General features: G+C 39.6%; 3 protein-coding genes across 9 annotated transcripts; 1 reads left to right on the forward strand and 2 right to left on the reverse strand.

Annotated features, from left to right (window-relative positions):
- Nucleotides 1–955: 955 nt before the first annotated feature.
- On the reverse strand, nucleotides 956–10,848 carry kpna5 (karyopherin alpha 5 (importin alpha 6)). The gene is made up of 14 exons (XM_019879980.1): nucleotides 10,730–10,848; nucleotides 9,840–9,988; nucleotides 8,909–9,010; nucleotides 8,506–8,605; nucleotides 7,783–7,877; nucleotides 7,503–7,634; nucleotides 6,508–6,596; nucleotides 6,322–6,421; nucleotides 6,037–6,200; nucleotides 4,759–4,837; nucleotides 4,528–4,653; nucleotides 4,319–4,446; nucleotides 3,492–3,670; nucleotides 956–2,502 (listed from the first exon to the last, which is right to left on the reverse strand). Exons 2-14 carry the CDS (start codon nucleotides 9,966–9,968, stop codon nucleotides 2,315–2,317), a joined length of 1,611 nt encoding a protein of 536 aa, XP_019735539.1. The 5' UTR covers nucleotides 9,969–9,988; nucleotides 10,730–10,848; the 3' UTR covers nucleotides 956–2,314.
- A 188-nt stretch (nucleotides 10,849–11,036) lies between these two features.
- Nucleotides 11,037–17,937, forward strand: zufsp (zinc finger containing ubiquitin peptidase 1). 7 transcript variants are annotated; one of them, XM_019879972.1, is made up of 11 exons: nucleotides 11,037–11,171; nucleotides 11,595–12,120; nucleotides 12,215–12,313; nucleotides 12,699–12,794; nucleotides 12,898–13,007; nucleotides 13,165–13,333; nucleotides 14,502–14,690; nucleotides 15,387–15,552; nucleotides 16,385–16,545; nucleotides 16,999–17,219; nucleotides 17,727–17,937. In XM_019879972.1, exons 2-11 carry the CDS (start codon nucleotides 11,604–11,606, stop codon nucleotides 17,772–17,774), a joined length of 1,776 nt encoding a protein of 591 aa, XP_019735531.1. In that variant the 5' UTR covers nucleotides 11,037–11,171; nucleotides 11,595–11,603; the 3' UTR covers nucleotides 17,775–17,937. The 7 variants fall into 7 exon arrangements, with proteins under 7 accessions (XP_019735531.1, XP_019735537.1, XP_019735532.1 ...); XM_019879978.1 differs by having other exon boundaries at nucleotides 16,999–17,177; XM_019879973.1 differs by having other exon boundaries at nucleotides 12,702–12,794.
- A 650-nt stretch (nucleotides 17,938–18,587) lies between these two features.
- Nucleotides 18,588–23,514, reverse strand: rwdd1 (RWD domain containing 1). Its single transcript, XM_019879988.1, has 7 exons — nucleotides 23,332–23,514; nucleotides 22,929–22,994; nucleotides 22,486–22,616; nucleotides 21,976–22,119; nucleotides 21,129–21,261; nucleotides 20,153–20,215; nucleotides 18,588–19,647 (listed from the first exon to the last, which is right to left on the reverse strand). Exons 1-7 carry the CDS (start codon nucleotides 23,402–23,404, stop codon nucleotides 19,535–19,537), a joined length of 723 nt encoding a protein of 240 aa, XP_019735547.1. The 5' UTR covers nucleotides 23,405–23,514; the 3' UTR covers nucleotides 18,588–19,534.
- Between the last annotated feature and the right edge of the window lie 482 nt (nucleotides 23,515–23,996).

A 23,996-nucleotide genomic window follows, 5' to 3' on the forward strand; every position in this document is an offset into this window, starting at 1 on the left:
CAATAGAAGACTCAGGAGACCCTGGAGAAACTCTTGGCTGGCTTGAGGACTGCATCGGATTCCCCCGGAAAAACTGTGCGAATGGGCAGGGGAGAGAGCTAATTAGGCCCCGAACCCAGGTAAGCCAAAGATTAGATGGATGGTCGTTGGCTATGTCAATACATGCAAGAACATGATTCCTCCCAAGTGGTACAAAACTTACGCATACCCAAAACCCTGTAAAAAGTGGGGGATACAGGTCAGTGCACCCTGCATGTACCATGGAATTTGTTTCCAGTGATGCTTTCCCATGACAGTATCATATTTCTTTGTCAAATGGCTGTGAATCAAAATCAGATGGTTCAAATGCCGTGTTGTGAAATGGAGATGTGGTGTCAAGTTATATTGACGTCAGCAAATAAGGCTAATTGGAGCCTAAGAAAAGCACCAATGGCTTGGGAACAACTACAAACCCGTTTCATATAAACCAGGAGTCAACAACTTTTTTGTAACCCAGAACTACTTTTTGGGTACGAATGAATTTGAAGAGCTATTTTTTTTCCCTCTGAAAATAACACATTTGCTCAAATTTCGTTCATTATTATGTTATCATTTACACAGCTGTGCCATATAAAATCTCAAACCCACTGAGTAATATAACGTTCTTGAATCGTATTGTCCCCCATGTATGGATATACGTACAGTACCAAATCGTCTTTTATTTGAGACCCACACCTCTAACCTACTAAAAATGAAAACGTTCAGAATCTGACAAACACTCCAATCTTGTTTTGTTGATCTTCGGTGTGGCTCAGTCCCAAATATTCCACAGACTGGTACCAGTCCAGTCCCCGGTGGTTGGGGACCACTGGTAGTACAGTATCAAGTTCGCGTAAGTGCCCATAACAATTTGCAATTCATGCTGTATATATAACATTTTAACTCCTAATGCAAAAAGGAATGTGGGTAGAGTCTATATCCAACGGGTCCATTTATTAGTTTTTGCCAGACAATATCAGGTGTGTATTCCAGACACAGGCATTGCCAGCAACATAATACAGCTTCACTTCCAGACTTGTCCGAAATCAAAGTCTCAAAGTTTGGCTGTAGGATATGTCTCACCTGTACATAGACTACTGCAGGTCTATCTGGATTTCTACTGAGAGCCACAACACCGCAACAGAATTCTCAAATATGAAATGTACTGATAAAACCTAAAAAAATGATATAAGATCATACAAACCAGAAATATTAGAAAACTATACACTGTTGAATGTGCTAGATGAAATAACTTCTGCATTACAAATATTTCCATGTAAATATAGATCATTTCTTGTTGTCCACCAATTAACATTGCAGTAATCAATTGTGCATTTATGTGCAAGAAATATGGTAAATGTATGGTTGAGGGATCACATAGAAAAAAAAACCCTAACACTGTGCTTCTGTTACACAACTTCAACCACCCATGTCCCAATACAAAGCAAAAAAAAAAAGAAAAAAAGCATACAAGTTCAGAGTAGATGAACCTCTTCCTAATTATTGAGGTATCAAGGAAAAGCAGTCATGACTGTAAACACTACACCTTCATACACTGACATCCCACTGCCATTTAAACACTCTAACACGTATGTAGGATACACAAGGCCCTCCAAATCAATCCTCCTTAATCATTTCACAATTACATCGCTAGTTTAGGCTACAATCCTTGAATGGGATCTACTCAGCCCTCACGCAATGTACAGTAAATAAATAAGAACAGAACCCACCCAGTTGTCTATCAAGAGGAAGGGGGGCTCTGAGGACTTAATAGTTGCACTGTATTTACATCCAGTACCCGTTTAGTCTTCAGACAGGCACCCCTTCAAAATTTGACCAGAACAGAGTAAAATCCTCCCTGATGATTGAAGGATTTTACCACCCCATCTGAGGACTAAAGAGGTCTGTAAATTCACATTTCAATACGGAGATGAATGTGAATTGTTAGACTGGTTTCCAATCATGACCGATCAAAGGAAACCAAAAGATATACTATATCAAAACAGGATGCTTTCCCCCCCCCCTTAGTGCAGGTACGACCACCCCTTACAAGCTCGCCTGTGTCGGGGAAGCATCGATGGGCCTAATGCTCTCATATTTACCTCAGTATTCACACATCTCGACGTCATTTCAGAGATGTTTGTTTTTTGAAGGCCTGGAGGATGTGGATGGTCTTGGGGGGCGGGGGGGGGGGGCTGGTGGAGCCACCCCTGGAGAGACTAGATCAGGACCCAGTTTGTCAGATAGCGAGATCCTTGACATCAAGAAAATGATGAAGCGGCAAAGGGGGGGAATGTTAGAGCTGGAAACCCTCCATGGGTCCTTCCTGCTGTTGAAAGATGAACTGGCCCTGACCCTGGTCCACCTGTGGTGCCAAGCTGGCGTCTTCCTCATCCACACCGAAGTAGTGCTCGATCAGGTCAAAGGCCTTCTGGTAGATCTCCTGGTTCTCATGACTCTGCAGGAATTCAATCTTGTCCAAGCCTGATGTGCACACAAAAAAGGATGGGATTTTTTTTTTGTAGTAGTTTTTTTTTTTTTTTTAGACACAAAAAAACGATCCAGGGAAACCTATCTTTTTTTTGCCACGTTAATGGCATTAAGGCAGTCACTGCTGGAATCGGGATAGAAAGAAGTGTGTGTATTGAAGTGGAATTTCCGGCTGCACACATGAGAGCTTTCTATTTGTTGCCGCTGGAGGAGACATCGAGTTTTATGTGGCGTTTTGGGTCATTCTGAGGTCTAATAATGGAGAAAAAAAAAGAGGAAACTATCGCAATGAGTTATGCTCAGATTCAATGATGGTTAAATAGTGTGAAAAGCACAGCACTCATCTGTCAGGTCATCTATGCTGAGACGGTTCGCAGAACGAACCATGAAACTGCAATAATCCAGTAATGTTTTTGAAAATGTTAAAAATATGGAAATTCAGACAAATTGTTCACAAAGAGGATTTCTAGTTGGCAACCATGCTGTTTTTTTGTCAAGTTTTTCACCTAGTTTACCTTTTTTTTTTTTAACATTTCTGAACTTCAATCTGTTTTTTTTGCTGCCTAAAAATGTGCATGGATGTACAATTTGTATTGATTTAGAATCCCGGTGTGGGACTGAACACGTGAGCTGAGGATGAGGACGTCGAACCAAGGAGCAAATTATGTCAAACCATCCTTGCGTCTTTTATCATGGGTTCCCTAAAAGGTACCCGAGTTAAAAACGTGTTTTTTTTTTATACACGAAAGTTTTCCAAATAAGAGAAAAAAAATGTATTGAAAAAAAATCAAATCTAATTTTACTGTTTCCATCAAAACTGAGCATTATGTTTATAAAGTAAAAATGTTAGCTGTAGTCCTTACTGAGGCTCGACCTAAGCTAAGCGAAAGAAGTGCCCAGTGAGTGTATTGGGAATATCTTATGATTGGTAACATTGGTCATGTCCGACTGTGCAAGCTGGGTGCTAAGATGCAGAGCTGTACCGTAAGCCTCCTCGATAAGCGCACAGTAAGGATTGATGCCTGTTCCATTCTTTTTGGCCTCCTGTTCTCCCAGTCGGAGGATGTTCTCCAGACCATTCAGAGAGACCTGCACGATCTTAGAGTCCATCACGGTGAGAAGGTCACACATGGGCTTGATAGTACTCAGAGAAACCAGGTACCTATTCACACAAAAGAGAAATCAGCAAGTAAGCCAGTTTCATTGAATGACCTTGAAAGTCACATGTAAGGACTGAAAAATACGTACAATATTGCAATCGTTGTGTTATGTTTCTCTGTTGTCACAATATGTTGGAAAAGTTGCTTATTTTCCTATTAAATGATGCCCCAGTTGGGCACTTACATCTAAATACAGCTAAATGAGCGCCCCATAAAAGTTAAGTATGGAGGCCCTGAAGTGCAAAACACAAAAACAACAAAAAAAAAAAAACTATAAATAATAGCAAATGGAAAAAATGCAAAAGAGAATTACAAAAAACAAACAAACAAAAAAAAAAATCACAAGGAAAAAATTCAACGCAACCGCAAATCAAAAATCACAAAACACAAATAAGTAAACACAAAGGCAAAACCAAAAGACATGAACAAATAAGGAATCACATCGACATTTTCCTACCGAAAGTGTTTGGTATGTGGGGTGAGGGCCGGGTAAATCAGACTCATGGCTGAGTGGATGAGAGGGACGACTTGATTTGAAATACGCACCGTTCATCTTAGACCAGGAAGTTGTCCAATGTAAAGTTTTATTATTTATGGTGACACATGTTGCCCACTTCCAGAGGAAATGAATAAGATAAAACATTTGGTACCTGATCTGTGCAGGAGTGCCGCCCGAGGTGGCATTGGTTATAGCCCACGCTGCCTCCTTCCTTGTGCGGAACTCTGCCTTCTGAAGAATCTCAATCAGTATCGGGAAGATGTTGGCATCAATCACACTCTGGTAAGAGGAACGCAGCAATCAAATAAATCCACCTGCCTTGAGACAGGAAAAATGGAATCTGTTTTAAGCAGCATTTACTTGAATCTGAGCTCTGTTTCCAGCCGTGATATTCGACACAGTCCAGCAGGCCTCCTTTTTGATAGATTCCTTGGGACTGCTGAGCAAATGTAGTAAACAAGGCAGCGCTGCACAGTTCAAGATCACCTGTGATGAAAAAGAGATGAGAACAACATTTACTCCACATTCAAGAAGAACAAAAGCAGGACATAAATCCAGTGCGTGTGAGCTTAGTGATTCGTTGGACTCGACCTGCGTTTGAATGTCATCTCCTGTAACAATGTTGCCCACTGCCCGTAAAGCAGGAGAAACGACCTTGTAGTCGCTGTGCCTTATGAGAGAACACACACAAACACACCAATTAAACAACTGTCTTTGTTGTCAAGCTGACCTGGACACAATTGTTGATACCATTCTGTTAGTGAAAGAAATATCCAGTGGTCACACAAATAACTTGAATCTGACAAGAGTAACAATAAATGAAACTTTGATGAGAATTAACCAATTAAAATCAGACATTGCTTTTAAATTGTGGTTTAACAAAATTATTTTGAAAAACAGGGCTGGACAAAAATGAGGTACACCTAGAAGCGGCCATAGGGACAACCTAGGTGACTTCAAACTTGTAAACGGTCAGTCCTCCTATTTAAAGGGTGGCAAGCAGTGCCTGCACTGCACCAAAGGAAGCGAAGGGGAGAGTTTGACGCAGGAGATTAAAAAGAGCCCAAGTGAACTTCATGGAAGACAACCCAGGAGGACATCACTTTTGAAAATCATTAAAAGGGGCGACTGGAAATTACCTGTATGCAACTGCATGTTGACACGTAACAAAGCTTCTGGGAGAATGTCCTATCGTCAGATGAGAAAAAAAATCTCTTTGGGAAGCCACATCAGCTCAATATTCACAGATACAAAAATAAGGCATAGTGAGATAAGAACACTGTCCTTCGTATAAAACATGGAGGGGGCTGTGTTTTGTTCTGGGGCTGCTTTACAGAATATGGCACAGTGCGTCTCGAATCTGTGTACAATGAAATCTCAAGACTATCAAGATATTCCAGAGAGAAAAATGCTGCCCTGTGTCAGAAAGCATGGTCTCAGTCGCAGGTCAAGGGTCTTGCAATAGGATAATGGACCCGAACACAACTAAAAACAGTCAAGAGCAAAATATTGGAACCATTCTGAAGTGCCCTTCTATGAGCCTTGATCTAACATCCACGGAAAGACCAGAAACATGCTGTCTGAAGAAAGAAATCACCCTTCAAATGTGGGACAACTGGAGCAGCTTGCTCCTGAGAAGTGGACCAAAACACCTGCTGATAGATGCAAAAGTCCTCTTGAAAGTTACAAAAATCATTTGATTGCAGTAACTACCTCAAAAGGTTGTGCACCAAAATAGTAAGCTGAGGATACCATCATTTTTGTCCATACCTGCTATTCAAAAGCAATGCCTGCTTTCATGATTAAATTTTCAGCATATTTTTATTGACTTTTATTATTTTTTGCAAAGATAAGTTGAATGTTTCTTACATGAGCAGCTCTACCAGCCTGCGGCAGACCCCAGAGTCAATGACTGTCTGGATCTTCTCATTGGGACCGTCAGACAAGTAGGACAGGGCCCAGCAAGCATCAGCGAGGACGTCTGGATCACTGCTAAAAAGAAGTCTGGACAGCACACTAAGGCACGGCGACACCTGACAGCAATTAAAAGAAGACAGGAACATCTTTATTACAAGAATAAAGTCACATTCAAAAAGAAAAACTAGAAGATGGAGCACAATTGTTGTATTCCTCCATTTAGTCTTGATAACTGACCTTGGAAAAATCTGGTGGCGGGTTTTTCCCACGGCACAAGTTGGACAGAGCCCAAACTGCATTTCGAGTTGTTGTGAGCCGATTGGATTTTGCAAGTAGCCTGGAGCGGCAGCGTGCAGAATTATTTAGATGTGACTCAATAATGTTCAACACAATGACAGAACAGTGTCAGGAAGAAAAACGTACTGCTGTAGTGAAGGCAGGATGCCACAGTTGAGTACGTAGTTCCTGCACTCTGCATTATCTCCAGCAATGTTGCCCAGCGCCCACACAGCCTGAAACACACCACAGTCAATAGAGTTCCAACTATTGTTGTGCTTGTGAACCACCAGAGGAGCTCAACATTTCCTGTTTGCTTGTCCAAAAGGTAGAAAACCGATGTTGATATTGTTGGACTGTATATTGTTGGTCATGAAAGCGAGCGGTGTTCCGCATGCAAATTAATTTAATGACTTTTCAAGAATAGCAGTCAAAAAGGCGTGAAACTTACAAATGTACTTGTCCCCAGGCCTGATTTTAAATCCTCATTTTTAGCTGATTCTCTTAGAATGTGTCTTTGTCAACAAGTTACTGTACTTTCCGGACTATAAACCGCTACTTTTCCCCCAAACTTTGAAACCTGCATCTTCAAATGTCACGCAATGCATTTGTTAATTTTTATGAATCAGCTTTATGCCGCCAAAAGATTTACCAAAGGTCTCATCACATTTCTGTCTCTATTCACATTTCTGTCACTATAAATTGCTGGCATAGATCGAAGGACAAAAATACATTATTTGTTCTTAAGATATCATTTTCTCGCGGCACACCGTTGGAGCTCTCACGGCACACTCAATTGCCCCGGCACACTGGTTGGAATCACTGATCTAAGGGCTAAGCATAAAATACTGTGTGTGCGCACGTGTGTATATGTATGTACAATATGTATGTATGTAATGATGGATGTTCTCTCTCTTTGTCTCTCTCTGTCTCTCTCTCTCTCTCGTGTATATGTATGTATGTAATGATGGATGCTCTCTCTCTCTGTCTGTCTGTCTGTCTCTGTCTGTCTGTCTCTGTCTGTCTGTCTCTGTGTGTGTGTGTGTGTGTGTGTGTGGCAGTGATGTAGCTTTAGGGAATCAACAATTCTGCTGACAATGCATTGTCTACTCATGTTTGCATTTGCGTACAACGGTTCTCACCTGTTCTTGTACATCTTCGTACTCGGAATTCAGCAGCTCGATGAAAATAGGCACAGCTCCTGTTTCAATCACAACCTTGGTGTGCTGGAAGGTGCCTGAGGCAATATTGGTTAAAGCCCAGGCTGCCTCAAACTGTAAACAAACACAAAACAGACAGAAACACTTGAATACAATCCAGCAAATCTTGTTTGCTGTGTAAAAACATAGCTGAAGCACTATTGTGAGTGTCAAAATTTAAGCACACACGTTTAGCATTGTGTGGCTAAGAAAAGCTTTTTACCTGCAATGTGCAGTTTTCACTCCTCTTCAGGAACTCAACAAACTGATTCACAACTCCAGGAGTAGCAATAACCTCATCTATGGGTGGGTTGGGCTCTAGAAATGCAAAGTGAAGTTTTTAAATTACATGCACGCACGCACGCACGCACGCACAAAGCACAGATAACGCTAAACGTTATTAACATACATGTTTACCTTCAGTCAATAACAAATAAAAAAGAAGGAATTGGACAGCTCTTAAGACAAAACAAGGGTAAAAAATAAAAGCAATGTGGCAGCGGTGTTTTGAAAATCACAAACATGAAAAAAGTCTCAACTCAACTGTATTAATAGAGCACTTGAAAACAACCACCGCTGTATACAAAGTGCTAAACATTGAGCAAAAAGACACACAACAACAAACGATAAAACAATAAATTAAAAAAGACAGTAAAAAGCACAAAAACAGTAAAACTAAAATCAAGTCATGCTGAGACACAAGGCAAAAAAAAAGTTTTAACCCTTAAAACTAATTTTAAAGATGGGCAGCAAGGGAGCTTGCCTAACGTTTATAGGGAGGTCATTCCAAAGAGAGGGACCAGCAACAGAAAAAAAAACCCTCAAAGATGACAACCAAGAATATGTGGAATAAAATAGATCTGTCGAACATTTCCACTCCACTGTACTGTACATTCATTGTCTTTAGGCAAATAAATATTCGAAATTCTAGAGTGTAAAAACAAACCTTTGGAAAGTAGTTTTCTGAATTTTTGTGTAGCAATCAGCTGATGATTTGGCTCTTCAGAGAAGATCATCTGAATCATATCAGGTGTTATGAATCCATCCTGTCGACATCAGATAGATTAAACAAAGCAGCAATATGGACACTTGGTATACACACACAATATAGCGTATAACTACATATACACATTATGCATCAGCTACAACAGCTAAATAAATAAAAACAATAAATAAATATATAAGGTGGAGGCAAGAATTATGGCCTTCATAAAAGTAGCCACAGTAGTAGAGGAAAGATATTTTCATGTTTATACATATGCAGACAGTAATAAAAAGTAAACACACATTGATGAATACTCACTGCTCTGATTAAACAAAGATTTGATGATGCATGTAATATGACTTACACTGGCAACAGGTACTGTTGAGCTGATGTCTGGATCCTGGATTGGACATTCCAACATTGATTCATCACCTGCCGGTGTACATACGTTTCTCCTCTTAAACAGCTGTGGGCATAGTTGTTGGAATATGATTTACCTTCTACTTGACATGTATTCGACATTTTGCAAATAAAATTTGTTTCACTTGTCAATCATACACAGCCTTCCTCTCTTGCTAATGGAACTGTTAAATTTTGCCAGAAATGTCACTTTACAGTATATCCGGTACACTTTTTATGTTATGTTTTGTTATAGCTTATTTCTACACACAACACCCAATACTGACAATGTGAAAAAATATATAGATTTATTAAAAATCAACAAAGCTTAAAGTTGAGCTCAGGCCTATCATGTTTTCACAGGTCATCCTTGAGAGGTTCCTAAAGGTTAATTGGAGTCCAACTGTGGTAAATGCAGTTGACTGGATGTGAAGAAGTTACAAACAACCAGGTCCGTTTCTAGAACTGGGGCCCCACCTAAAGTGAGCAATTGGGTGAGAAGATCCTAAGTCTGGGAGGTGACCAAGAACCCAATGGTCCCTCTCTCAGAGCTCCAGCGGTTCTCTGTAAAGGGAGAACCTTCCAATATGTAAATCATCCCTGCAGCACTCCCCCCATCAGTCCTGTATGGTAGAGTGGCCAGACGGAAGCCACTCCCGAGTAAATGGCATACGGCAACTAACTCTTACATCAGCCAATCACAAGTCACGGTACATAAAGACTAACTGACAAACTCCATGTCAATCAACTGCGCATCATCTTGTCATGCGCAGAACATTTTTTACTTCCTCGTAATTGCAGCACATGAGCATTAAGTGACAATTGTGTCTCAATTCTGTCAACAGCAGCAGTGTGTGATCGTGACACCCATGGTCCCATCCCAGGTGAGTGTTAACCTGCTCCTCTCGTTTCTGTTTGCGCAGTTGGATTCCTTCTTCCTCTCTCCTTCGACGCATCTCTTGAGGATTCAGGGCTTTGTTCTTGTAGCTCTTCATCCTGTAGCTATCTTTCCCTGGACTCGCCATGGTCTGAAGAGGCAAGATGCCTGACAAAGTGACATTGTGACGATTCATTTTAACAATTGCTGCAGATGCTGGTTGGAGATTCTAAGTCTATCACTCACTCATTAAGGCATGAAAGTTACTTGATCATAGACTAATGTGCAATGTTAGTCCTTAGAAGTTTTCACATTTCTAATTTATTCTAACAGCTCGTGAAAGTATCCAACTCCCGCACTACTACTGACCAATAATGAGCAAAGACACCCCCCCCCAACTCCCCCAAAATAAAATAAAAATAAAGAATGACAGCATCTATGTTTGGTAAAGGGCTTGTGTTGAGTGGAGAACGCGGATAAAGAATTAATCTTTAGATTCGTTACACTGTATTGGGTTTCTGACAAACACTTAAAAACACTACAGCGATTCAATGTCAATCTTTCCACGACATTTTTAGGTTTATCAACCGTTACCCGTATCAGGGCTTACCCCTTAAAACGGCTGTCAAATGCTAAAGTTGCAGTTTTAGTCCTCGCACACATCTTCCGAAACTATGATTCCACTGTTTAAAAAAGCCGAACAAAAGGGCTTTTGAGGGTACTTCAAACTGCGACTTGGTTTTCTGGAATTGCTACTATTTAATATTTGTTTTTGGCTATTCTGAATCTGTTCCTCGTCTAGCACCAGGGCTAGCCTCTTACAGAAGCAGATATTCCCACCCACTGGTGTGTTCACATTCAACAGTGATAACAACATATTCAACACCGAATACGGGACTTGATTCTTACCCACTCAAGATTTGACGGCCTTGAAAACGTTGCAGCTGTTTAAAAACTCCAATTCTTACAAATCTCCCAACCCTGTCGGTAGAGGAAAATGGCGTCCTAGTGATAACTTTCCCAGAAAACACCTCGCGACAACAAGACATTCGTCATTTCCGCCAGCTGTCGATTAATTTCCGGTTTTGAGGCACCAAAATATAAACTTGACGGTAATTCCCTGCCATTAGAGAAGATATTAAGCGGTCCTATGATATAAATGTTTATTTAAAATAAACAAAGCTACAAGGGGAAAAAAATGAACATTTTTATTTTTGTATCCACTTTTTAGTGCATTGCCTGCACGTTGTTGTTATTTTATAATGAAAATTGAGCCCGGAAGTCTCTTAAATCGCATGACTGAGACGAGAAATGTCTTGACTAATGTATATAATAGGGCATCGTTCCTACGGTAAGTAAATTTACATGTTATTATGTAACCACTGCCGTGTAAATTTGAAAGGCAACAATATACGTGTGTTCAAGTTTGCCGCTTTGCATCAAGCACTGTATGACTTAGTAAATAATCACGTAACGTTTTACTCATTACTTGCGTTGGCTCTCGAAGTCCACATTTCAAAATCTTTATAACGTTGAATAGCCTGTGGCTCAACATTTATTCAGAGATGATTTGCTGCTTCACATTTCCGGAAGATGCGGAACAATTTGGCATTTGATCAATAAATCATATATAAAAATCTTGTGAATTGGTGACTTGTTAATGAATCAGTAGCTCACGTGATGCCTCAATATCTCAGAAAATGTAGGTGTCCTAATCAGAGGTTTGACATTTTTCTTTCAAAATTATTAATCTGGCTCTATTTTAAATTAACAGGCTGTGGCTATGCTGACATGTGTGATATGCAGTGAGGAAATAATGCTGGAAGAGGACATGAAGACACATATGCTCCTTAGCCATCTGGAAAATGACATGCACTGCGCACTATGTTCTTTGTATGGAGTGTCCTATGATGAACTTTGCGACCATATTAGCGCTGCACATCCAGACTACCAGCACAAAATCCAAAAGTCATCTCACTCCACTTCCTGTTGTCCTTCTACAATCAGCACAAGTTTTACAGAGATTGAATATCCCCAGACTACAGGTAGCTGTGGTAGAGATTCAGAAGCAAAACCCTGCGGATCATCCAGTGACTCATTCCCACTTCAAGAGAGAGCAGATGCCAAGCCAACGCAAATTAAAGGGGTTTTAACATCAGAGGGGACTTCAGCCATCTCATCATCTGTAAACCCCAAAATAAAACGTGGTGTTGGCCTGAGCATTCCTGTTGTGGAAAATGCTGGATATTTATCTGAGCAGAAAAGTCCCAAACAAAAGCGCCAAGCTTCTCCAAAGAATGGTATTTTTTTATGTTAAACTTCGAAATCCTTTTAAGAGTTAAAAGATAGAGTTGATGGTTTCGTTTTTTTGTTTGTTTGTTTTTTTTTTAACAGAGCCATTGTCTTGCCCCATGTGTGCACTAGATTTCAGCAGCAGCGGCATTCTGCAGGAGCATGTTGAGTTACACCTGCAGGAACAGCACTCTGCCGAAGGTACTTTGTAATAGAGACTAATGTGTCAAGAGGCCATAATACTGAAAATAGATTATCCAAATTAAATTAAGACAAAATAAATCACCTTAATGTGCACAATGAATCTGTTTTTGGGGTTATTTGTTAATGTTGCCTGAATATGAAAGACAAGGTTTGCTGCTTTCCTCAGAAGACATGCAATGTCCTTTTAGTTAAAATGATGTACCAAGAAACTGGACTCGTAGTCAAAAATAATCTCTGGTTCCCCCAGAGCGTTCCTGATATAGGTTAAAATGTTGAGTTTGGACCACAGATGTGCCAAGGTTGATGAAAATCAAAGATCAATTTGTTTTTCAAGTTATTTTAATGGACTTACAGGACATGAGGTTTCCAAAATGTCTTTTAGCAGCCGAGAAACTTGAGTGCCCAATGTGTCCAGCTGTTTGCAGCGACAGCGCCTCTCTGCAGCAACATGTGGAACTGCATTTAGACAATGGAGCAGGTGGGTTTTTTTCGCATGATTTCAACTAATGTATCTAATTATAGAGACCTATTCATCTTAAAGTAAACTATAACCACGTGACACTTGTTTGCCATTGCTTCAGGGAGCTCTGATTCAGACGCAAGACTGGCTTGGAGACTTCAGCAGGAAATGGAGAAGAAGAGGAGGGAGGAGGAGACCCGACTGGAGAAGGAGCAGTTTAAAAAGTTGCAGGTCTGAAGTTTTCAGAGCAGAACACTGCAGATGTAGTAGCTGAGAACTTTCACATTTTATTTAACGGCAGTAGCACATGCTTGTGTAGTTTTGTCATGTGCTTTTCTAAAGTTTCTGCATATCGGTTGGACCTGCGTGTGGTATGTTGCATGTGCAGAGGAAGTTTGGACTGGACGGCAGTGGCGGATATCGCGCACAGATGGAGAAAACCATGGAGAGAGATGTGGCCAGGGGCATCATGGCCCCCGCAGAGTATCATTTTAAGAAGGTGGAGATGATGGAGTCTCTTGCCTCAGGGGTTGATGACGGCAGGACCAGAACTCAGGGTATGTGTCTGTCATTGCGCCTCGACCGACATTCTGCAAAAAGTGAAAAGACACACCGCCGGATTGACAGAAATCGAGTTTCCATAAATCTATCTGCGTGTCCGTCATTCTGTCTCTGATCTACATGGGCGGGGGGAAATATATCCATCATCCAATAAGCATTCCAGTGCTTTGTGGTGTATAATTACCATTGAACATTCTTGCTCCTATACTACAGTACAATAATGGACACGGATGTAACGACGCGTTTTTAATTTCGACTTCAGCCTATGTATGTACACTCAACCAGTTCTTCAACATTGCCTCGACTGCACCAAGTCTTCCTTCTTTTAATCTGAACAATTGTCCAATAAGAATGGGTTGGTTAAATGTATGCTTACTGCATAATCAATTTAGTTACATGATTTTTAAACTTGCTACATAGCTGTTTATCTTTTTGGAGTGCGGCAGGCATTAGTCTGGATGCAGACTAGCATCTCAACAATCACTCAAGTAGTTGCATTTTTTTTTCTTTTTGCGGGGACAAGCAAGGTCTGGCGGTATTCCAACTAGGATGCTCTGTTACAAATGAGAATTGCCACCTCAACAAAACATACTGTACAAACAATGCAAATATTTTCTTTAAATGCAAGGGCTGCAGTGATCTGTGAATGTGAGTTTTCAGTTATGAAGAATGATAATCCTGGATGTAGAATCCAGGTCTGCACTCAATTTAAACATCATTTTCCTTGGCCTGTGTTTCATTACAAAGTTTTGTGGCATGCAGCTAAACAGCTTTGAGCTGTGCTTGCAGCAAACAAAATAAACTCGGGAAATAGTGAGTAACATAAATAGACTAATTTGTTGACTATCCTCACCACTACAATATTCCTAATAAAATACATGTCTGTGCTAGCAGATATTTCTTTAATTTGTAGACCAGGTGATTTTAAATTTGTGTATGATAAGGTTAGCTAGTATCCAAGTACAGTACAGTATGATCACTATTTTAATGATTTGCTTCGATTGTTATATCTGCTAGCAGTTCAAGTACAGTGCATTAGGAATTGATGGCGTATAGTTAAATTGAGGAAGTCTCAGGACGAGGTAACTGCTGATTTGCCATTTTGAATATCCTTCAGCTGAACTGTTGTCGTTTCCCCATGTATTTTTGTTCACCTTTGCCTAGGTGTCATTGGAGCCTTGTATCAGTACTATCAGACTGAATGCAGAGATTGTGTGCATGTGTGGCTGAGCGCTGACACTGACCACTATTGCTCGTCGCCGGGAGACAAAGGTTGGGGCTGCGGTTACAGAAACTTCCAGATGCTGCTCTCCTCCCTTTACAGACTAGATGCATTTGCTTCCTCTTTACAAGGTGCGCCATTTTAGCCACCCTAATATGAACATCCAATTTTGAATTTACACAGTTGGCTCTAATTACACGCGAAAAGCAAATTGCTCAATTTGAAATGAGCACAAACGTAGTACCCCGTAAATACTCTCTGAAGCACAGGGGCAAATTTCCACTGATGGTACACTCAGAAGGAATGAGAGAAAAGGTTCACATCACCATCCATGTTACCTGCTACTTAGAGTTCATACAAAAAGTCTACACACCCCTGCTCAAATGCCATGTTTCAAGTTTCACCAAAAGTGAGACCAAGATAAATCATGTCAAAACCTTTCCCACCGTTAATGTGACCAATAACCTGTACATCTGAAGTCTATCCATTTTCCAATCCGCTTATCCTCACAAGGGTCACGGGCATGCTGGAGCCTATCCCAGCTGTCTTTAAAAAAGTTTGTTTTTTTTTTTCCAGTAGAATTGTAGAAGTTATAGGTCACACTGGTGGAAAAAAAGTTCCAAAATGATTTATCTTGGTCTCACCTTTTTTTTGTAATTTCACAAAAATATGGCATATAACACAGCTATTTTCTCGAAACTGACGCATATCTCTTCCACAAACTTCCTCATATTACCACACCAGTTGCATATCAGGAAATGAAAAGACAATAGTTAATTTTTTTAATATACACAACTTTTATTTATTTGATGCTCTCTTTGCCCCAGACAAATCAGTGCCAAGTATCCCACGGGTGCAGAGTATGATTGAGGATGCATGGAAATTAGGACTGGATCCTCAAGGTGCATCCCACTTTAACCATAAGCTACAGGGAACAAGAGCCTGGATTGGTGCCACAGAGATCTACGTCCTCCTCACGTCGCTAGGAATCAGGTGCTTACCATTAAACTTGGAGCTGAATTGGGGAATATTTAAACTTTTTCACTTGAGCCATATATGAGTTACATTACTTTCTATGAGTAGTCATTTTAATTAGTAGATCATTTAGCTCTGTTATACTGGATGTCTGCATGAGCATCCTTTCATAAGATACACTTGCTGTCTTCTAAAACAGTCTGTACATTTTTTTTCAGGACATTGAGAGAAAAAAACCTGACATATCATTCCAAAAATCTTTTACAAATTACAACCAATATTTTTAATGAATGTGAATTGAATTGATCATGAAAGTGCTACAGTACACCTGTCTAGAAAGGCAGAGTAGATGGCATAGAGCAAGTACCACCGGTCTCTTTCTCGGTGTTCAAGTACAGGTGTTGAGTAATATGTCATATTTGGCATCCTGTATATCCTGCAGTTCTGTGCAAAGGTCGTGGGCAGGCATCCGCTTTGTAATTCTAATTACCCCTTTTGCACAACACACACACACACAGTTCAACCAGTCTGGTCTCAACTAAACTCTATGAATTCTACAGCCCTGTGCAAACCGATCCTCTTATTGTACAAAGTGAAATAACTTATCTATGGACTATAAACACCATGCCACATTGTGTGCACATACACATTTGTCGGGAATGCAAATGTCATTTCACAATTACATTTCCAAAAATGTATTGTGTTCAGTCCCTCTTTGCAGCCTGGCACAAAATGTCCCACGTGGCAATACCGGTCCCTGGCGAGGTGGTTGCGTACTGCTTTGAAAAATAAGCAGTGGATTGATTTAAATGATACAGGAGGTATAAATGACATCATTTTTTTTTCTCAGTGGCCGCATCGTTGACTTCCACCAGCCAACAGGTCCAGGAGGCACCCATCCCCGGCTCTTTGAGTGGGTCAAACAGTACTTCAGTCAATCCAGCAGGAGTAACAGATTGCCTCCCAGAATCATCCAGACCTTAGTGCCCCCACTCTACCTGCAGCATCAAGGTATACACACACACACACACACACACACACACACACACACACACACACACACACACACACACACACACACACACACACACACACAGCAATACTGCACCCCAAGATTTGCACGCTGCATGTGGCCACTTGGATATATTACACTGGCGAACAGCCAATTTTAATCAGTTGGCTTTATTTTTCCCTGAATGTATTTTGGACGTTGATTTAAAAAAAAAATCTCTTACTTTTTTCATGCACATCAGGTTTTTGAAATATTTTCTTCTTCTTCCCCTTTTTTTTTAGTTTGACCTGTAAAGGCTTGTGCAAAGGGCAGATTCCGAATTAGTGCAAAAAAATTAATCGAGAAAAGTTTATTTGCGTTTGATTTTTTTTTTTTTAATGTTGACCAGTGTTATCTTATTTTATACTTTGACCATACTATGTCAAAGGTTTCCTCGTTACTCTGTCCCCTAGGGCATAGTCGCTCCATCGTGGGTTTGGAGCAGCGGAAGAATGGAAGCCTGTGCCTTCTGCTTTTGGATCCTGGTTCACCGTCGTCAGACACCATGAAGTTGATGAGTAGAGACACTGCGTCCACAGCCATCCGCCATGTCCGAAAGCTTCCTGGCAGCCTGAAACATAAACAGTACCAGGTAGTGGGAGTAGAGGGTGTGTTGTCTGCTGAAGAGAAACAGGTTAGATGTGTTGCATATAGTACTGTACTGACAGTGCCGTGTGAAAGTCTCAGCCCGCCATTCGATTTTATTTTTTTTGCAATTCTACATTAAGATGTGATTTAGTAGATCCCAGACCACCATCATTTACAAAGGTGGGAGAAAAATGTATGTAGTTGTGGTCTGTTCATCTATTTAACAGTATTATCAGGCTGCTTCTGGGTTCTTGAGTGATGATGAACATGAACATATTGCGGGGGGCATTAAAAGAATATAAATTCCTGAATATGTATGTTTAAATTAAGTTCCGTCATCGGCGCATGAGCTAATCCACTACAAAGTTTTGTGGAAATCCCATGGTAAATTTTACATGATCCTTCTAAATGCGTGTCTTAATATTTAGTGTTTTTGCTGTCCAAATGATCATAAAAACAAGACTTTTGCACAGTACTGTATGTTAATGATATTTTGAGTGATTTGAAGTATCACAAGTGATTTTTTTTTTTTTTGCTTGTTTACTTTTAACAGATTCGGATCTTGAACTCCAGAACACTGTGTGCTGAAAGGATCCCATGAACTGAAATGTGATTTCCCCCAAACTCCCCAAGTTTCTCACAATCTTTTTGTTTTTAATGTGAATATTATATCATTTTAACATGTATAGTATGCCGCACTCATTTGTTAATAAATGTTCAAAATTACTCACCTATAGTGGAGTGGTTCACTTCACTTCCTGAGTTCAGTTCCCACTTTGTGATGGTGTGAAGGTGAGCGAGTTGTTTGTCTATATGTGGCCTATGATTGGCAACCAGTCATTTCGGTCTGATGACCAAACCTTTCTTCAAAAATGGAATACCTGATGGGTCAAATTCTGCCTTTTGCCACCTGAATGTTTTTTCATCACATTTTGCTTTGCAGATTTTTGTGCTTTTGGCTCGTTTGACTCAGCAGCAGTATGTCTTCTCTTGACTTTGCTTCTTCAATACTGTTTTGTTGCTTGTGAATTGAACCCTCTTCCTCTTCAAGCCTCTGGTCACGTGTTTTGTCTTCCTCAGTGCTGCTGTCAGAGCGGTCTACTAGGCACCGGATGTCCAATCGTTATCTAACACTTCATCTGGCTACCTCAGTGCCTCTCTCTTTACCAATGAATAAACCGGAAGTAATGCAAGTCATTTGTTCTTTATGTGCGGCCCAGTACCAAATGACCCACTGACCAGTACCGGTTCACGGCCTGCTGCTCTACATGATGGGACGGTGAAGCACCGCTTTGAGGTCAGCAAAAGGGGGATGCACTGTATTTTTGTCTTTAAATTATGACGTTTCAACTTTGTAAGGTGTTTTGTCCAGATTGTTATAAACAACACAAGTTAAAATATACAGATATATTTATTTTTTTTTACATCTTAGTGGAGCTTTTGTTTTGGGGTGTTTCAGCACCCCTAATAACAGGCGAGATAACGCATATGGTATAGTATAGAGCTATAATGTGTTGGGTGTTGCCAGGATGAAATACTTTGCACATTTATAACTTTTTTTATTTATGCATTTGTGACTGATATACTATTGCTATAATAAAAAAAAATGAAGACTGAATTATTTTGTATGTTTATATGGTATAATTTGGGGCAAAAGGAAATTGAAAGATCATTAACAGTTTAAAATAAACTGAGATGCTCTCAACCCAACTGGTCGAGCCCATCCCTGATGACGTTGGGTCAACAAAACTATGAAAGCTTAGATGATGTAAGCAAATTATGTGGCAACTACCGATGAGCCGAAAGCCCCGATAAATGAGGATTTCAAATCATAATCTCCTGATCTCTGCATAGATGGCCCCGAAATGAGCTGAGCAGCAGAAAGATGACAAAAAAAAAAAATGTATGTCAAAAGATGATTTTTCCCCCAATAAAATGAGATTCAACTTGTGTTATTCATAACACATGAAGTTGATTTAAGATAAGCTCCAGCTATTCCCACAAAACTGGAATACCGGTACTTCAGATGAACACTTGTCCAATAAAGTAGCTTTGTTTTTTGTTTTGTTTTTTTTTGAAATTTTGAATTCAGTGAATACATTTGTGCACTACCGGTATAAACTACATGGCCATACTTAAGATTATATTTCACCCTTGTGGATAGGACCAGAAGTCAAGTGTTCATAAAGCACATTTTAACGGGAGGAAATTAACGATGCTTTGACATAGATTCCCTCTCTAACTGCTGTTAGTGTCTTAGCATTGGATCTTCTTCAGATTTCTGACCAAGTAATCATTATTCCAGACAAGAGAAATGGTGCTTCTGTCAGTCGCCTGCAGCCTTTTTATGGTATGACAGCTTTAGTCCTCATCACTGCCCATCTCTAAAGGGTCAAAGTCAGGGTCGTCATCCTCCAAATCCAAGTCCTCGATGTCCTGGAACAATGATTCATCCACTTCAACATTGTTTCCAGCTGAAAAAGAGGAGAGGACAGACGGCAGAAGTGACTTTCAACTACAAATACTGAGCGTATCAGCTTATCCTGCATTACCACATGGTCTTATGCCATTCCTAAACACGAAAAGTCACGTGACAAGGCCGTTGTAAGATGAGGACCCTCCCCAATGTTCTGAATAAATATATTTTGACCAAGAATCAAAATCCAGCAAATATTTCAACATTTATCTATTTGCTTCACCCAAGCGAAGATAGAAGAAAAATATCATTTACACTTTATTTCTTTACCACATACCATATATGCTTTTTATTTTTTAGCTATATTGGTCTTGAAATGTTGTTCTTCAACTGAGGTTACTGTTGAAGTTTGACCTAACTCTCAACACTGCTCATGTAACTTTTACTGATAAGTAAAGAAACTTAATTTAAAACAAGACTACAAGTTACAACTATGAAATCAGCTTCTTTCATTCCGCTATTCCACAGAAACTTGAATTCTATCTCGTCATCAACACATTTACCATCTTCGAGGAACTGGATGTCTGATGTGTCCAGATTACGGTCCGTCTCAAACAGTTGTTTGCCTGCGTAAAAACATGTGCCTTTAAATTTCAAGCATCAATATCCAAATTTCAAATCTGTAACACTGTCATGAAAACTCAGCAGTTACTCCAGAGAATGTATCAAGACTTTGTGTACAACAAATTATTATTATTTTTTTTTTTAATTTTGCTTCCATCACAACAACCCTTACCTAACTTTACATGTGATGGTCATGAAGCTTTGCGACTTGCAGAGCTTTGGTATCATTTGCACTAATTTAGGAAACATGAAGTCGAAGATAACGCTAATGTTTAAAGCAACACACTCCTCAAAATTCAATTTCCAGACTTGGATTGGTCAGTGTGTAGAAAGAATGAAAGTACAAATATCAATGCATCTAATTCTGCTGAAAAAAAGTTTTAGCCGATTAACTATCAAAATAACGACATATTTGTCTATTGTGCTATAAAAATGCTGTATGGCCGTCACTTCCGCAATACATGTCTTTTTTCTCTCTCTTTCTCAAAGGAAACCTGTGATGGTTCGGAGTGCCTTCTAAATTATGGCATACTTGACGATGCCATACGACATTTATATAGCATAATAGACGTGGAAACGAGCCCAAAATGAACAGGAGCGTGTTACAGCAGGGAACACGTCATAGTGATGTCCAATATGGCAGCGTGCAGGGTATGTCATTATTTTTGACACAAACCTTTTTTTAGGGAATCAGATGCCATTGAGATATGCTTTTTTTTTTATGTTCATCCACACTGCTCAATAGAATGAAGGAAAATCAATTTGGTGTGTGTTCTTTTAAATCTGTAAAAAGGTTATCTAAATATCTCATATGTTACTGTTTGGAGACTAATTTAATTACGCTACTTATGATGGTAAAGGGTCAAGACCAAAAGCCAATGTCTGACTGCTGCAAGTGGAAGTTGAAATATTTACCTGTGAGTTTTGCTTTCCCTGATTGCTCCTCTTCCTTCTGTTTTTTCCTCCGTATTTCAGCCACTTCGAGTTCGAACTTGGCCTTCCATGCCAGGAAGTTCTCAATTGTTACCACTGTGCCCTGGAACGCCACCTGTCGAGCACACGTGCAGTAGCCTCATCATATATTCAAATTAAGAGACCTTCCATTGCACGTCATCATCATCATCATCAATCCAAATAGTGCTCTACACTCTGTGGTTTATTGGAGTGCTGGTACCTCTGCCAAATTCTGGATTCATACATACTATGAGAGGCATGCTCAGTAAATTACACCAGATACATTGCTCTGACCTTGAGCCGTTTGAATGCAATCACCCTCACAGGCCCTCTGCAGACTGCATTTGCGAAGAGGCTAATCTCTTAACTCAAAATTGTACTGCATAATCAAAAAAAGGTGAAGACACTACTTCTCAATACACACTTTTCATTTTATAACATTAAAAATAGGAGGACAACATGTTTGGCCTCTGACTGTGAAATGGCTAACTTTTAACAGGACCACATTTAAATGTATGCATAAAGCACGGCTGTTATTTATGATTTAATTAATATCGAACAGAGTTCCTGAAATGTAATTTAAGATTGGAGAAAAAGAAATGATTTAAGAAAACGGAAAACATTAAAAAAAAAAAATCATCTCAATCCTTCATTCACCGAACAGGTATTCGTTTGAGCCAGTTGGGGGCGCTAGATATGTAGGAGTGCAACTGGTCAGCCTGGTAACACATCGGCCTCAATTTGGACCAGGAAAAACAACTTTAGACCAAAAGACACCATGTTATACAGTGTAGTGCCCCGCTACTACCTTCTCTGCTTCCTCCGCCTCCTTCTCTTTCCGCCGTTTCTCTTCTTCTCGTCTGTTCTTCATCAGGTCGACAATTTCATTGAGTTTCTCCTGCACGGCTGTCACCAGGGTAAAAATCATCACCATTCCCAGATTTTCTTCTGCCTGCAGAGAAAAAGAAAAGACAAACTCCCGTGTTGAAGCTAATTACATTCATAGAATACAGTTCAACAACTATAAAGAGTTGACTGAATTATCTTATTTTCAAAATACCAGTCAGAGTACATAAACATTTACTGTATAAATATATTTAGAGAGCTATATGAAAAGACAAGTCTTTGATTCACTTTAATTAGTTAGGCCTTGTCATAAAATCTGTATATTTTATTCCACAAGTTCGTATATTGTTTTCCTATAACACTCAAAACATCCTCGACTGATTTTAAGGCAAGAATGAGAGGAAGATATAAGCCAAATCAGGCGTCAATTTCCATGGAAGATTTACACACAGTAGTGAAGTTATGTTCAGACCTGTTGCTGCAGTAGTGTGAGGATGTCATCCATATCATTGTTTTCCAGGTTCTCTTGGGAGTGGACCTCCCAAAGTGGTGGCTCATCTGGGTATTTTTCAACATACGTAAACTTTAAAGTTGCTTCCACAGCTGCAAAGGGGGGTGAAAACCCATTATATAGAGTCAGCATACACACCTTCTAATTTAATATATTGCCTAACACTCAATAAAGGTTTTATAATGGCAAAAAGTTGACAATGGAACCCTGACACTTTACTGTAAATATAAAGATTGATTGGAAGACAACCAGTATCATGGAAGAAACTTTGAAGCTTCCACTGTATTATCAATTTTAAACCACCATCATCACAACCAGTACTTAATTAAAACATTTATATAAGGACAAGATAATTTTACAAAGGACAAAACGGTTTACTTCACTAACATCCACAACATACTTACTTTCACCATTTTCCCCCGCGTCTGACGTTACAGTGATAGTGAAGCTGATGGGGTCCTCTGAAAGCACTGCAATTGCATGAAATTTATTGATGTGATGAAATCCCTCCAACCATGTTCTGAACCACTTTTCCTCATTAGAGATAATTCAGAGTCTATCCCAGCTGACTGAGTTTGTAGTGGGTACGTGATATACATAACATTATGCAAAAAGGTAACATTTAAAACAATTATAAACTATGTCATGGAATGCAATGTCAACATGTATTTTAAAAACGCTTCACGCGGATAGGTTTTCAAGATACCTAAACAAAAAAATGTTAACGTTTTTTTTTTCTCGTCTATTGCTCGTGGTAGCTACTTAAGTGTTAGCCGTTTGTCACTGTCAACATCAATGAATTCACACCTGTAAAAGAGTCTGGATATATAGACTCAATTGCTTCCAGTTCATTTTTTTGCTCTTCAGCGTAGTCTGTCATTTTCGCGTTCTTGCAGGTTATCTGCCAGTTAGCAAAATCATCACCACGGTGTTGCAGGCAGCCACCATCACATGCTGCGTGTTCCGGTAGTTCGATGACGATCGATTATATTTACCCCCTGCTAATTTTAAAACGAGCTAGAATCAGGGCAGTGTTTCACCATGTGATAATATTCTGATTATAATTGTATATTTATGCCTCATTCAATAATGTTCTTACGTGGGTTTTTTTCGTGAAAGAAACAGGAATACAGTACTCATGTTTTCGATTATTTCTGTCTGTGAGTTGTCTTCTCGTTGTTATATAGCGGTTGGCAAGAAACGTTAAGATACATTACCGCCACCTACTGGCAAGGAGTGGGATCCAGATCTACCTGTTAAACATACAGGTATTAAGAAAAAAACAATATACGTTATCCATACTACAAAGCCAGTAAAATGTTTTTTTTATAATCTCCTAAAAATGATGTGTAGACTGTATTAAATAATATACAATTGGACAACTTTTACTACTTGTCAACAATTGTATATCCAGTCTCTCGTTGAACGTCACTTTTTCCAACTGAATTTCAATTGTCATATTCCTATCATAT

Source organism: Hippocampus comes, unplaced genomic scaffold, assembly GCF_001891065.2.
Source record: "Hippocampus comes isolate QL1 unplaced genomic scaffold, H_comes_QL1_v1.1 scaffold135, whole genome shotgun sequence".
Lineage (NCBI taxonomy): Eukaryota > Metazoa > Chordata > Actinopteri > Syngnathiformes > Syngnathidae > Hippocampus > Hippocampus comes.